At 40.0% G+C, this 14,352-nt stretch overlaps 2 protein-coding genes and 1 pseudogene across 2 annotated transcripts in view; all 3 read left to right on the top strand.

Moving 5' to 3' along the window:
* LOC126646227 (olfactory receptor 1009-like) overlaps nucleotides 1–14,352 on the top strand; it is a 33,181-nt gene that overhangs the window by 7,900 nt on the left and 10,929 nt on the right.
* On the top strand, nucleotides 8,246–9,275 carry LOC126646229 (olfactory receptor 6B1-like). The gene has a single exon (XM_050327430.1). The coding sequence runs from the start codon at nucleotides 8,319–8,321 to the stop codon at nucleotides 9,273–9,275; it is 957 nt and encodes a 318-aa protein (XP_050183387.1). The 5' UTR covers nucleotides 8,246–8,318.
* LOC126646228 (olfactory receptor 6B1-like) lies at nucleotides 11,674–13,239 on the top strand (annotated as a pseudogene).

Below are 14,352 nucleotides of genomic sequence, written 5' to 3'. Positions count from 1 at the left end.
CCTTCTTGGCTATGGAATAAAGAATGCAATAATTCAATATTCTTTTAATTTGCTGCTATTTGATTCAGGAGCCAATGCCACATAGAAAGCTAAGAGTATCCTGGGATGCATTAGGCAAAGTAATGCCAAGAGGTCAAGGGCAGTGATCCTTCCCCTCTGCTCAACACCGTTGAGGTCACACCTGAAGTACGGTGTTCAGTGCTGTGCCCTTAGTGCAAGAGAGACACACACTCTTGTTCTTCATGGAAGAAGAGAGTCAGTGCAGGGGAAGGGGCTGAGATCATATTCAGACTCTTCCTCCTGCCAAAGAGCCAGATATATCAGGCTTGTCACAGCAGTAGGAACTTTCTTTTATTTTACTTTAAAAGTTCCAATGCATAATTGTGGTGGGTTGACCTTGGCTGGATGCCAGGTGCCCACCCAGCCATTCCATCACTCCCCTTCCCAGCCAGACAGGGGAGAGAGTAAGGGGGAAGACACCTCGTGGGTTGGGATAAGGCAGTTCATGTAAAGCAAAAGCAAAGTGGACACCTGCACATGCAAAAGCAAAGTGAAAGACAACACAGTTTGTTCTCTCCTTCCCACGAGCAGCTGCCCAGCCACTCCCGAGAAGCAGGGAGGGCTTCAGCACGGGAAGCAGTTCCTCAGCAGGCAGCCCCTGGAGACAAGGAGTGCCTGCCTTCCTGCTCCGTGCCCCAGCTTTTATATCTGAGCTGACCTCATGTGCTCTGGAATATCCCTGTGGTCAGCTTGGGCCACTGGCCTACTTGGGTTTCCTCCCAGGATCTTGCCCTCAACTGAGGATGGAATGGGACAGTGCTGATGCTGTGCCAAGCCCTGCTCAGCAGTAGCCAAAACACTGGTGTGTTATCAACACCCTTCCAACTGCCAATGCAAAGCACAGCACTGTGAGGGCTGCTGTGGGGAAATGAACTCCAGCTCAGCCAGAACCAGTTCAGTAAAGAATGTGGTGTAGATTAAATACCACCACTGATTGAGGCTATATATCTAAGGATGAAGACCATGAGATCCATCAGCTGAAAGTGAGACACTCCTAACTCCTGCTCAGGAAAGGGAGATGCTCAAGCTCCTGCTGTGTGCCAGCATTTCTCTCTGGGAGATACATGTGAGAAGACAGTAGGGAGACTTTCTTATTGTTTGAAAAACTTCCCTTCCACTACAGTTTCAGATAATAGCTCGCTTGATCACTTGAGGGTAATAAGGTAAATAATGTAATTTAGACTGACTAATAGTACCAGCTGAGTAGATCTGGGTTTCATCACAGCTACATGGGATAAATAAACCAAATCTGTTTTTCTGATGATACAACAAAAGCCAGATCTTCCGTGTTCAATAGAACTACTGTGGGAGAGAGGTACCTCCCACAGGATTATAGAATTATAGAATTATAGAATGGTCTGGGTTGCAAGGGGTCATAAAGATCATCTAGTTCCAGCCCCCATGCAATTGGCTGGGACAGCTTCCACAAGATCATGATGCTCAGAGGCCCATTCAACCTGGCCTTGGACACTTCCAGGGATGGGGCAGCCACAGCTTCTCTGGGCAACCTGTGCCAGGGCCTCACCACCCTCACAGGGAAGAATTTCTTCCTAATATCTAATCTAAACCTACTCTCTGCCAGTTTGAAGCCATTCCCTCTTGTCTGTCACTCCAGGCCCTTGTAAGTAGTCTCTCTCCATCTCTCTTGTCACTTGCTTCAGGTACTGGAAGGCTACAAATAGGTCACCCTGAAGCCTTCTCTTCTCCAGGATGAACAATCCCCATTCCCTCAACCTTCCCTCATAGCAGAGGTGTTCCAGCCCTGTAATCATCTTGGTGCCTCCTCTGAACTCGCTCCAACAGGTCGATATTCTTCTTGTGCTGGGTACCCCAGAGCTGGAGGCAGCACTGCAGGTAGGGTCTCACCAGAGAGGAGCAGAGGGTCAGAATTCCCCCCTACCTGCTGCCCACACTGTTTTTGATGCAGACCAGGACACAGTTGGTGCTTTCAGGGCTGCCAGTGCACATGGCCGGGGTGTGTCCAGTCTCTCATCCATCAGCACCCCAAAGTTCTTCTCAGCAAGTCTGCTCTCGATCTGCTCATCCTCTAGCCTGAACTGATACCCAGGTTTGCCCTGACACAGGCCTTTTATAACCTCATGAGGTTCCCATGGGCCCATTTCTCAAGCTTTTTCTCAAGATTTTTTTTCAGAATGTGGGTATTTTTCTAAGAGTTATTTATGCTAGATGTAAATATCTGTACTGTAGACATTTCCAACTGCACTGAAATGAAAGTACTTTCTTGTAGTCACAGGAGAGAAATAAACCTTTTCAGGACATAATTACTTTAATCTTACAGGAGACCTGCAGAGTCAGTAGCCTAGATTCACCAGAACTAAAGGATGTTTAAGACACCTGGCCAAGTGAGTTTTTCTCTTATTTTACTTGTGGGAAATGCAGTTTTTTATAAAGAATTATTCAAATCCTACGTAGGATGATTCTGTTGGGTTGGTGCCAGTCTGTTAGGTATATTTTGCTATGTCCTGCATGTACTGAGATGAAGCTTACCCCTAATTTAAAATCCTAGGAGACAGAAAGTTTATGAGAAATAATGAAAAATGTAGGCTAAAGAAAAGGTAGAGGAAAGGTAACAAGAAAATAAGACATAAAAATGGAGTGGTCACATATGCAAAATGTTTTGCAGAGTTCTAGCATTATTCCTGTTTAGATCCCTGAAGGAGCATTAATTTATCAGAATGATGAGAAACAGGAGGAGGGGATGAGAATTAGCAGGTCATAATTAGACTAGAAAATACCCAACTTTTCTTAATTTCATCCTCCTAGTTTATTCTCCAGGCATCCAAAAGTAATGTGTCCAAAATTGATTATATATGACTTTAATTATGCTTGGTACAATTCTAAATGTCTATCCATAGTTCCAGGTATTAACATGTATGCCATCAGTGCATTGATAAATACAACAAACACAAAGTCTGTCTATAAGTAAGCTATTAGTAACTCCCAACCCCAAGTGATTGTGGCCCCCCTGTTCAAATTCACTTGGGATTGAACCATATAAAGTTGATTTCTGTATCCACATTACATCAGGTCTATACACATTTCACTCAGGTCTTCCCTGTGCTCTATCTGGTGGTTTTGTGACTTTTTGAGATTTCTTTTTGAAGTTACTACAAGTTGTATTACAGCCCAAAAAAGTGCAGTTTCAGTTCCACGAAACAGAGCGTGTAAGTTCTGAGTTCTGTGACTTTGCATGGAACAGGTGCGTTTAATGGCAAGATTTCCTTGGACTATGTTAGAAATAGAATTTACTTGCTAAAATAGATATAGGCCTGCCAAAAAACTGTGGTCTTTTCTGGAGTGCTTCACTATTCTTTTTTTCATTTACCAATACTTTGAGATAAGGCCTGAACATTCTGACTGTCTGCCTGGGTTACATTTTTTTTGCACATTACTTCTTACATGAACCAAATTTCCAGAGATGAAGACTTAACTTTTCAAACCAGTGGATTTTCCAGCAGCACAAAGTTGAAGTGACTATAGTCACACACAAGTGTCTGCTTTATTTTATCCATTGAAGAAGGGAACAGATTGTTAGTTCTTTGGGTATCCAAGACATCTACATAGGTCTGGAAGATACAACTCAGAAAACGGAGCTGAAGGTTATGAAGATCCCTCAACAGTGTTGGAAGAGACACACATTCTGGAAAATAAATCCCAAACAATTTGGCTTCCTTTTAATGATATGAAACACTGTCCATACTTTATTCTATTGACTCTCCCCATTGACTGCAACAGGGGTTTAGGCATATTTCACTTATGGACACTTGTGGTATTGTCACTTGTATTGTGCTTTAGTCTTCAGGCTGAATCTCACTCTGAGTTGTAGGCACATGAGGGAGCTGGATTTACCCTCTGAATGGTGTCTTTCACACCTGCAATCTTATTCATAGCTTGGGTACTGCTTTCCCTGTGGAACCTCAAACAATTTTCAAGATGAGTAAAATCACTGTTTTATGAATGGAGAAACTAAGGCAATGATAAGTGAAGAGTTTTATTGGTCAAAGCTACCCATCATGAGCCAACAGCAGAGTCGAAGTGTTCTGAATTCTAGTCTGATGTCATAAAGACAGCATTGACTTTGGAGAAAGGAAAAAAAAAATCAATAGTGCTACAGTAGCTGCCTAGCACATTAAAAAAATAAAAAGCAAACAAGCAAACAAAAACCCATTACGTGATCTATATCTGCCGTGAGGTTTAGAAAAAGGAGGGAAATTTATTTCCTCTAATTTTGTTCTTAATTCTCTTGAGCTTTGAAGGATAATATGCTGCATGATATTTTACCATCCTGGGAAATCTTACACTCAACCAAAGCTACAAAAAGCTTGCAGGAACTGCATATGCTCACACTGTGCTTTTTACAAACCTGCCTGCTTTCAACCATTCAGAGAAAAACAGAGAAACAAAGGGGTAAGGTTTTAGCTAAAGAGAAAGAAACATAGATGCTGATCTTGTGTTCACACAAAGACCATTTCATTTCTTTTTCTCTAGATTTGTTAGAGGTCTTTCTTCTCATCTGCACTCTGAGAATACCAACAGAAGCTGTGAATGTCTTCGAAATGGGCATTCCAGGTTGTCCTGGTTTTGCCCACCAGCCCGTCCCTGGGGCTGAGGATGGTTTTGTCCAGGTGATTTCCGGACAAAAAACCAATCAAAAAGTTCAGTGACGCCTTTGCTAATTACATCTTTAAGAAAACGGAAGAGAAGGTGGTTGCGCAGTTGAAATTAAGAACAGCAGCCATGTAGAAGGGTAGCGGGCCCGAGGAGGGCCAAGGCCCCCTCCTCCCCCGGCTTGGGCCGGGGGGGGCAGGTGCAGTACTGAAGCCTCCCTTCTCTCTTGTGAGAGAGTGAAGAAAAAAAAAATTTAAAAGATGAACTGCTTAGACGAGAAACCGCTGCAGAAGAATTCCAGCCATGAGATAAGAGAACTTCCAAGGTCAAAGCTGGCAGCTGAAGCTGCAACAGGAGAGAGAAGAAAAGTTCGAAGGGGGGAGAGCTGCTTTTTCTCCCTTTCCCTCCCTTTTCGCTCTCCCTCCCTTCAGCAGGGTAAAGACTGAAAAATAAAACCCTGCCACCTGTAGAAGTTTGTTGGGGTGAAGAGACCCCCCCGTGCGGCTCACAGAGGAGCTTGTGGATGCATCAGAGATTTGTGACTTTAACAGAGAGAAAGCCTTGTGCTGGAGTAAAAGCGGCTCAGATGAGGCAGAGTCCTGTTAAAGACTTTGTGACCCTCGAAGGGATCGATGCTTATGCTGGAGCTAGACGGCTCAGATAAGCTTGGGATCTCAGTGAGAGATCCATGCTGTTACTGAAGATTTGTGACCCTGAGAGGACCTACGCTGGAACAGAAAACGGTTCAGGTAGGGATATTGGGATCCATGTGTGGGATCCATGCTGCTGGTGCTAAGAATTTGTGATCCTGAGAGAACCTACGCTGGAGCAGAAAATGGCTCAGGTGGGATATTGGGATCCGAGTAAGGGATCCAGACTAGACCCATGCCGAGAAGTCAATCAAGGACTGTTCTCCCATGGGGAGGGACCTCCATAGGGAAACAGGGGTGAACTCTTAAACCATTATCCCCTGTAACCCTGTGGAAGAAGATCCATAGTAAGCAAGTGTCCCCTTGCAAGTCTATGGAAGGAGACCCTTCAGGACCTGGGTAACCCTCAGCCTTCGGTTTTAACCCAGGAGGGGGGTAAGCCCAGCCCTGGAGGCCAATACAGAATAAGAGAGAGAGATAAAGAAGTTCCAACTGCGACGAAAGTGCTGCAGAGTTACTAGAGAGAGAGAGAGAGCTGGAATTCTGAGAACAGAAAAAGACTGCTTCTCCTCCTTGGACTGATATAAAGGGAGGTGGGGGGAGAAGTATCTTTTGTAAATACATAATACCTTTTACTTAAGTAGAATTATTGTAAATATAATTCTTTAGTTTTAGCTTGTTAATAATAAATACTCATACTTTTTTTTAATTCAGTCTCTTTTTGTCTGCATAAACCTTCTCTCAACCGGTAGTAATTGTATGTGGGGGTATAAAAGTAAATTGAGCCAGGGCAAAACCACGACACAGGTTCTTGTCAGGAACTGTAGTGACAAGACAAGGGAGAATGTCTTCACACCAAAGATCAATAGATTTATATTTAGACTAAGTATTGGAAAGAAAGTCTTCCCTGTGAGGGTGGGGAGGCACAGGTTGCCCAGAGAAGCTGTGGCTGCCCCTGGATCCCTGGAGGTGTCCAAGGCCAGGTTGGACAGGGTTTGGAGCAACCTGGGCTAGTGGAAGGTGTCCCTGCCGATGACAGGGGGTGGGACTGAATGGGCCTTAATTCCTTCTAATGCAAACCATTCTACAATTCTATGATTCTATGAGTAGTTTCCAAGAGAAACAAAGTGTGAGAGACAAGAAAGGGGGGTTGCTTGGGAAGGAAAAGAGAAGTGGATACAAAAGATTAAAAGTGTAGAAATATGGAAATTTCTTATTGTAGTTGATGTACTTTTAAAAATCCTATGACCTCTGTTGAGAGTAGGAGTTAAATATATATATATGTTTATATATATATATATTTATATATATATATATATTCCTTCACTATTTCTTTCTGTATTATATGCAAGATATTTATGTGGTAAAATCTGGCACTTGTATTCCACTTTCACTGGACTAAAATGTAATAAAGATTCACCCTGAGAAGCTTCATTCTTGAAACATGGAGAGTGATCTGGTATTTGAGAACAGGTGCCTGAAATACTCCAATTAATCACCATTTTTTATTAAATTATTGCTAGGCAATATTCAAGGGTACTATGAGGTACATCTGGAATTTTTAAAGCCTGTATTAGAATGTGGGACCATAATTATTATTTTCTCTTTTTGACATCCTTTTCATTCAGGTACTTTTCAATTATGGTTTGTATTCAATAGCATGCTAAGGTCATTTAAGCTAGATTTTTCCCTTGTACTGCTTAGATCTCCAATGGTTATACTGGAAACCAAGTTACCTGCCTTACCTGTCAGCATTGACCACAGCTTAAATCTCACGAAAGGTACCTACACCAAGTTATTAAAATAGGGTTGAAGAGTCCCACATACATTATAAGCTGGAAAATGTGAAAGCCACCCCCTTAGAAATGAAGTTGTATTGTATCTGCTGTCACTTTATTATTTGGCAGCAGAGATGTTCTTCTAATGAAATATGTAAGTTATGTAATTAGACCTATTCTATACAGATTATCTATAGGCAAGAGAAAAATCAAAAGTGAAATAGATATTTTGAAACTCAAAGACAAAGAAATAATGAAATCACAAAAATATGTGGTTCTCCTTCTTTGTTTCATAATATTAATAGATCTTTTTCTTAATGTTTTATATGAAAAATATTTTGTGAAACATAAATCCTGAACACCATTCTAGAAAACCAGTTTATTATTGGATAGGAATGTTCATGAATAGTTTAAAAAATGTTACTTGAAACCTTCCCTAAGAAGTGGAAAAGAAGAAGAATAAACATCAAACTTCAGGTATTTTGTGATAAATCAAGACAAATTTTATAAATTAAGTAGAAGAAATTTTTTTTAATGTGTACTGTAATTACTGCAGTCTAAAACTATATGAAAGCTGTTATTTGGGATGAGAAATGACATAATATTTTAGTCAATCCATCAATATACTGAAAATGAGAAATTTTGAGGTGCACAGGTCCTTTCCAATTTTGAAAGGAAAATAAATACATACATCCCATAACCCTAGCAAACTTAATTAAAGTTCTGTGTTTGAGAGAAAAAGCACCTTTTCTCTTCTGCAAATATTCAAGAGCAAGGAAGAGAATAAAACAGCTCAGGACAAGTTTCCTTTACACGAGTCCAGTCACTCAGAAAGGCTGTGCTTTTATCTGGATCTCTTGTCATTAGCAGCCATCTGGGGGCCAGCTTGGAACTGAGGTCAAAAGCACATTTCATAATGTTGTCTCTTCCCTTTGACTGCCTTTTAAGTAAAATTAGGGGTAAGAAGGTCTGTGAGGATATCAGTGAAGACTAAGCATTTTCTTGAAGTGAGGATCTGAATCACCAATTCTACTGTAGGCCTCAAACATTCTCAGAATTGGTTAAATAATAAAGAATGTCAACTAAGCAACTCGTGTGGAATGTCTACTTAAACTGGGTATTTGTAACTCCAATATGAAAAGGATGGTCGAGGGAGATAATACATTGCTTTATTTTTCCTCCTTATACATTCCAGGTCTTCATGATACAAGAAAATAATACCCACATCCATGAGTTCATCCTCTTGGGATTCCCTACCATCACAGAGTTACAGGCTCTATTGTTTGTAATTTTCCTCGCTGTATATTTGCTGACTGTCATTGAAAACATAGTTATCATCACTTTAGTCATAAGGCATCCCCAACTCCACAAGCCCATGTACTTTTTCTTGGGTCATCTAGCTTTTCTAGAGGCCTGGTACATCTCAGTTACTGTTCCTAACTTTCTGGTGAAGAATAAGAACATCTCCTTCACAGGATGTATGGCCCAGCTCTACTTTTTCATTGTCCTGGTCTGTACTGAATGTGTCCTTCTAGCTGTCATGACCTATGACCGCTGTGTGGCCATCTGCAACCCGCTACACTACACAGTCATCATGAACCACAGCGTCTGTGTTCACCTGGCCATGGGCTCTTGGCTGGTTGGCTTTCTGATGTCTCTGCTAAAGGTCTTCTTCATTTCCCAGCTCTCCTTCTGTGGCCCCAGTGTCATCAACCACTTCTGCTGTGACATCAGCCCGTTGCTCAACCTTTCTTGCACCAAGCAGTTGGTTGCAGAGATGGTGGACTTTGTCTTGGCCTTGCTTATTTTGTTGATTCCGCTCTCTGTCATTGTAATTTCTTACATGTGCATAATCAGCACCATTGTGTCCATTCCCAAGGCCCAGAACAGGAAGAAAGCCTTCTCCACCTGTGTTTCTCACCTGGCCATCGTCATCATCTTCTTCTCAGCCACCCTCTTCATGTATGCCCGACCCAGGAGTATACACTCCTTGGATCTCAACAAGCTGGTTTCCATAATTTACACTATAGTCACTCCAGTGCTAAATCCATTCATTTACTGTCTGAGGAACCAGGAAGTAAAAGACATTTTATGGAAGGTTGTGGCTGCTCTCCCAGAGTTTCAGCATCTGATCACTAATGCAATGCTTGGAAGATAAGTCTTCTGACTGAACTTTTCTGAACCCTATGAAAGTCTAATAAGACTTTGACAGAAATGGGTATTACGGTTTTCTTTCAACATCAGTGGTTAAGAAATCCTTCTCCTGAGTCAGTCTGCATGTTCAGCTAACATCAGTGAATGCTAATACTACATGAATGTAAAAGAAGGTATTTTACTGAACATATTGCACATCATTCCTGAGGAGTAGAAAATACAATAAACATCACCTTCCTTTAATGTATATCTTTGGTATGCATCAAAGAACAATATTGCGTTCTGACCCTGATCCAAATTAAAATGAAACTGTGATTCAAAGAACTTGAAGCAGTAAATAAATAGTTATGTCACCTTTTTTTTCACAGCGATTAGGATGGGAACTTCAGTAATTCAGATAATATTGGTCATTTTAGATAGCTGCCATAGGAGAACATGAATCAACACTGAGAACTTCCTTTGTTACTAACTTCAAATATAACTTTGGGAAGTAGTTGAGACTCACAAAACAAAGTTTTAAGTTTATAGAAGAGGGTTGATTTGCATAGTTTGATTTCCATTGTAAATGCGAAGTGAGCCTCCTGATTTCCAAGTGCTATTTTCCTCTGGTCCTTCTATACTGCATGAGGAGATATAAGTGCTGAAGAAGAATTGGTTGTCTAAACACAGGCATCTAACAGCATTTCTGATACCATCTGGTATCTATGCAGACACTGGAGCTGTAGGAGTCGTGATCTTTCCTAAAGTAACGTTCACGTTTCAAGTCATATTTCAAATGTCCTTCTCTCCAGAAAGGTTAAGATCTTGCCAAAGGTCTTGAGTGATATATCAGACCCCTTGTTTATGAAATAGTCACAATACATGAATATGTAGACAAATCAGTTCCACTTGCAGGGGTATTATGCTTTGTGAAAACAGTTGATCATGTAGGCATAATAATAGATAACTACTCAGGTACAGATTCATATTACACAGTTCTGTGTAGTTCCTGAAGAATTTCTGTCAGTGATTTATTCATAGGGAGAATCACTAGCCAGTAATTGAGGAATTATCACCTCTAGAAGACATTTCACAGCAGTTAAGTTAGGTTATTGTTTTGTTTCCTGCAAGTGCTATGTAGAGAGCATCAGAAAGCCAGAATTAGCCTTCATGATTTTCCTTCCTGGACCCCTTATTTATACACAAGAAAAGTAAACACTGCAATTCCATGAGTAATTACTTATGTAATCTTATACTGAACTGAAGAGACAATAAAGTTTTTCACAGTTCTTCTTCAGGAATCTTTGTAGGGCAATCACAGCCTTCCAAGGAGGAATTTATCCACTGGTATTTCACTGTGTACAGCACACACAGGAACTACAGTGAGCAACATATGTAAGCTTCTGAGCTGGTTGTTGATATGTGCTTATAGAGTCAAGGAAGAGAGGAATAGATGTGGCTATGGAATAATTCCTCTGACATGTTTTCTTCTTAATGGGAGAAGTACTACCTGGAAATGCCTGTATTTTTTTATTCCCTAGAAATAAAACAAGCTGACTCTATTATATACTGGATAATTAAACTGACAGCTATCTAAATTTCATGAGATGAATTCCAGCTTTTCAGTATAGTCTTCTTACGTTAATGTAGCTCAGGTCTTTTCTCCAGTTCAAATGACAGAGAAATATAAGTATTATATTTGACTTAGGAGACTCACTATCAGTCTCTCGCAATTGCTTATTCAGAGATTTGACTGATGCGTAAGATGGACAATTTGAAATTTGAAATACTCAGATATCCCTGGTTTTATAAGTAGAGTTAATACTGTCTGGGTAAGGAAGTACTGAATATATGTGCCAGGGAGACAAATGGGTTAATAATGTAATTTAGGCTATGAAAAAAGGGCAACATTTTTCAGCTTCTTTTTAGACTTCTGGAATTTCTCATGGTAATAAAAGCTAACCATCATATGGTTACAAAGTTATATGAGTTTGCACATTACAAGTCTTAAATTATGTTTTATATAACCACTTTGCAGGTATAAAATATTTTAAATTAACAAAATCTGGAGTGGTATTTCAGTGTCAATGAGTCATTTTATGAGGATGAATGTTTTTTCATCACTGAAAATCTAGTTTATTATATGCTCTTCTCTAATAAATCCGGGAAAGGGAGAAGAGGTGGTTTGTTTCTTTGCTTTTAACAAGAAATAAAATATTACAGTAGTAGAACTTTAAAACAAGGTGTTTTAAATCTTATAATAAATCTTATATTAGATTACAGGATGGCAAGCTTAAAGGAGAGAAATGTTCATTTTCCAGTTTGAGGGGTTTTTTGTCTTTTCAATTTTGATCTGTAGAAATTAGGAATTTTATATGAAAATGAGAATTACAAAAAAAAATTAAAGGTGAGCAGACAGAGAAATGGCAAACCAGGGTATGGAGTGGAAGGGACACAGACATAGAAATGAAATGCATTTCTCCAAAACATAATTCATCTTCCCGAAGAGCTTTATTTAGTATAACACACGATGCTCTCTGGAAATAGCTGGTTCACTTAGTGAATATCTTGAGGCTTTCTATGCTGTGAAAATGTAGCAGGGACAAAGCTCTACTTCACAGGCAGTGCTGGAATGACTTAGATTTCCAGAACTAAGCCCAACTGTCTAAGTCATATAGATGCATCCTGGATATTCAGCATCCCCTGCAAGTTAAAGACAATTGTGCATCCAGCTGTTCTATGGGCATTAAACAGCCATGGATTTCACTAATAATCTAGTCCACTAATTATGAACCAGATATCAAAATCTCATTTGTCCCTATATTTTCAAAATGGTGTATGATCTGAATGTAATAATGCTCTTCCTTTTCTCCCTCCCCTCATGTTTTTCCTTTTCTTACTATTATCATTCTTTCTCTCTTCTATCTTGCCATTTTCTCTCTTCTTTCTCTGCAGTTTTTCTTCTCATTGTTTCTTTGATTTCTAAAATATTAATACATTTTACTTTTCATTGCCTTTATTTTTTCTCTGAAGCTTGATGCTCTTCCCTTTGTCATGAAGGACAAAAACAATTTCCAGGAATTTGTCCTCTTGGGATTTCCAATTACTGTGGAATTTCAGATGTTGATCTTTGTGATATTCCTGGTGGTCTATATGCTGACCTTCCTGGAAAATACACTCTCAATTGTATTCATACATATGAACTACTTGCCCCATTAGTCCATGTATTCCTTTCTCAACAACCTCTCCTTCTACGAGGCTTGGTACATCTCCGCCACTGTTGGTGAAGTTTCTTGTTGAAAGCAAGAATATATCTTTTGAGGCTGTATGATGCAGCTTTACTTCTTCAGCTCCCTTATTTGTACTGAGTGTGTCTTCCTTGCAGTTATGACTTATGATTGTTAGGTGACCATCTGCAATCCCCTGAGCTATTCAGTCATCATGAACCACCAGCTCTGCATGTTACTTGCCACATGCTCTTGGCTCAAGGGCTTCTTTACCTCCATGCTGAAAGTAGTTTTCATCTCTCAGATGTCTTTTTGTGGCTCCAATATCATCAAGCACTTCTTGAGTGACATCAGCCCCTTGCTGAATACATCATGTGCGGATATGACAGTGGCTGGAACAGTGAATGTCATCCTGGCCTTACTTATCTTGCTGGTTCCACACTCTGTCACAATTATTTCCTATATATGCATCATCAGCACCATCTTGCATGTCCCCACATCCCAGAGCAGGAAGAAGGCCTTCTTCACCTGTGTTTTTCACCTCACTGTAGTCATTATCTTCTTTTCAGGCTCTCTATTCATGTATGCTTGACCCAAAAGAATCCATTTTTTGACTTCCACAAGCTTGTGTCTACTGTGTTCACTACTGTATATCCCATGCTCAATCCCTTCATTTACTGTCAAAGGAACCAGGAGGTTAAAGTGGCTATGAAAAAATCTTCATTGTTAGGCAGATGGTCCCCAAGGTCTCTCAAACCATAGCTGTCCACCATAAAGATTGTTCCTATGGACAGAATGTGAGAGTTAGAAGGAAAGGCTTTAATATTTAGGTTGTACTTAGTCGGATCTGCAATCACAATAATGCTGGGTAACTCAAGACACTGAGGCATATATATGACCCCTTATCTACTTTGACTGACATGCACTTCAGGGAACAAAAAGACATGTCTGGGATATCATACATCAGTGGCTTTGAGAACAGAATTTACATCTTCTGTTAATATCTTATATCCAAATCCAGGCAATATCTGACAGATAAGGTGGGATGCATATGCCTAACTACAGGCACCTGCTTAATGTTTTAAAGACCTTGGGTATTCTTCTTTACACATTTACAAATGTGATTTTAGAAGGGAAGAGCCTTTTCTGCAGTTCCTGCATCATATCTGCCAGTCCAAAAGGGGAGGTCTCAGGGCACTCCACACTGTTTCATATTCTTCAAGAAGCTTAGGAATTTGGATCAATCCTACTGGAAGATAGTAACAGTAGAAGGTAAGAAAGTGTTTACTGTGGAATGGAAGAAGCTCGACTTGAGGTTGAAATAAATAAATAAATTGAAGACTTTAAATCCTCTACACTGCAAATAAAATAACTTTTTTCCCTTTTATATAGGCCATTTTCAATAATTTCTGTATATATTCTGCTGAAGACACTGTGTCTTAATTTGAATATGACTCAACATACAGTTGTTTTGGAATTTTGTGTATTTTAGATTAAGTGGCGTCATCTCTGCTGCCTTTGTCAACATCTCTACCAGTAAATTCCTTTACTCTAGGAAGTGATCTGTGGCCATTTTGCTAAACATATCATAGTGTCAGATATATTCTGACAGGCCCTTTTTGGTGAAGGTGGCCATGCTAACGAGCAATTCCTTGATTTTGACCTACTTCAAAGCCTTTTGCATCTGTTCACCCAGGTCTTCTATCAGTCTGTTGTGTGCTATTCACTGTCACTTCTCTGTTCCACAACAGCAATATCAACTTCTCAGCTTCCCCCATGGATCTTAATATGCATTTCTTTTAAGGGATCCTTTTTTTCCATTTAATTTGGTTTTTACTTGTTTGTTAATTTATTTAGAATGACACTCTGGTTAAA

This window comes from Myiozetetes cayanensis, unplaced genomic scaffold, assembly GCF_022539395.1.
Source record: "Myiozetetes cayanensis isolate MyiCay16 unplaced genomic scaffold, myiCay2020 scf34, whole genome shotgun sequence".
Taxonomy (NCBI): Eukaryota; Metazoa; Chordata; class Aves; order Passeriformes; family Tyrannidae; genus Myiozetetes; species Myiozetetes cayanensis.
This window is presented reverse-complemented; position numbering and strand designations above follow the sequence as displayed.

Bases quoted from the DNA above. Each gene is read 5' to 3' on its own strand.
- LOC126646229 (XM_050327430.1), top strand. From the start codon at position 8,319: ATGATACAAGAAAATAATACCCACATCCATGAGTTCATCCTCTTGGGA.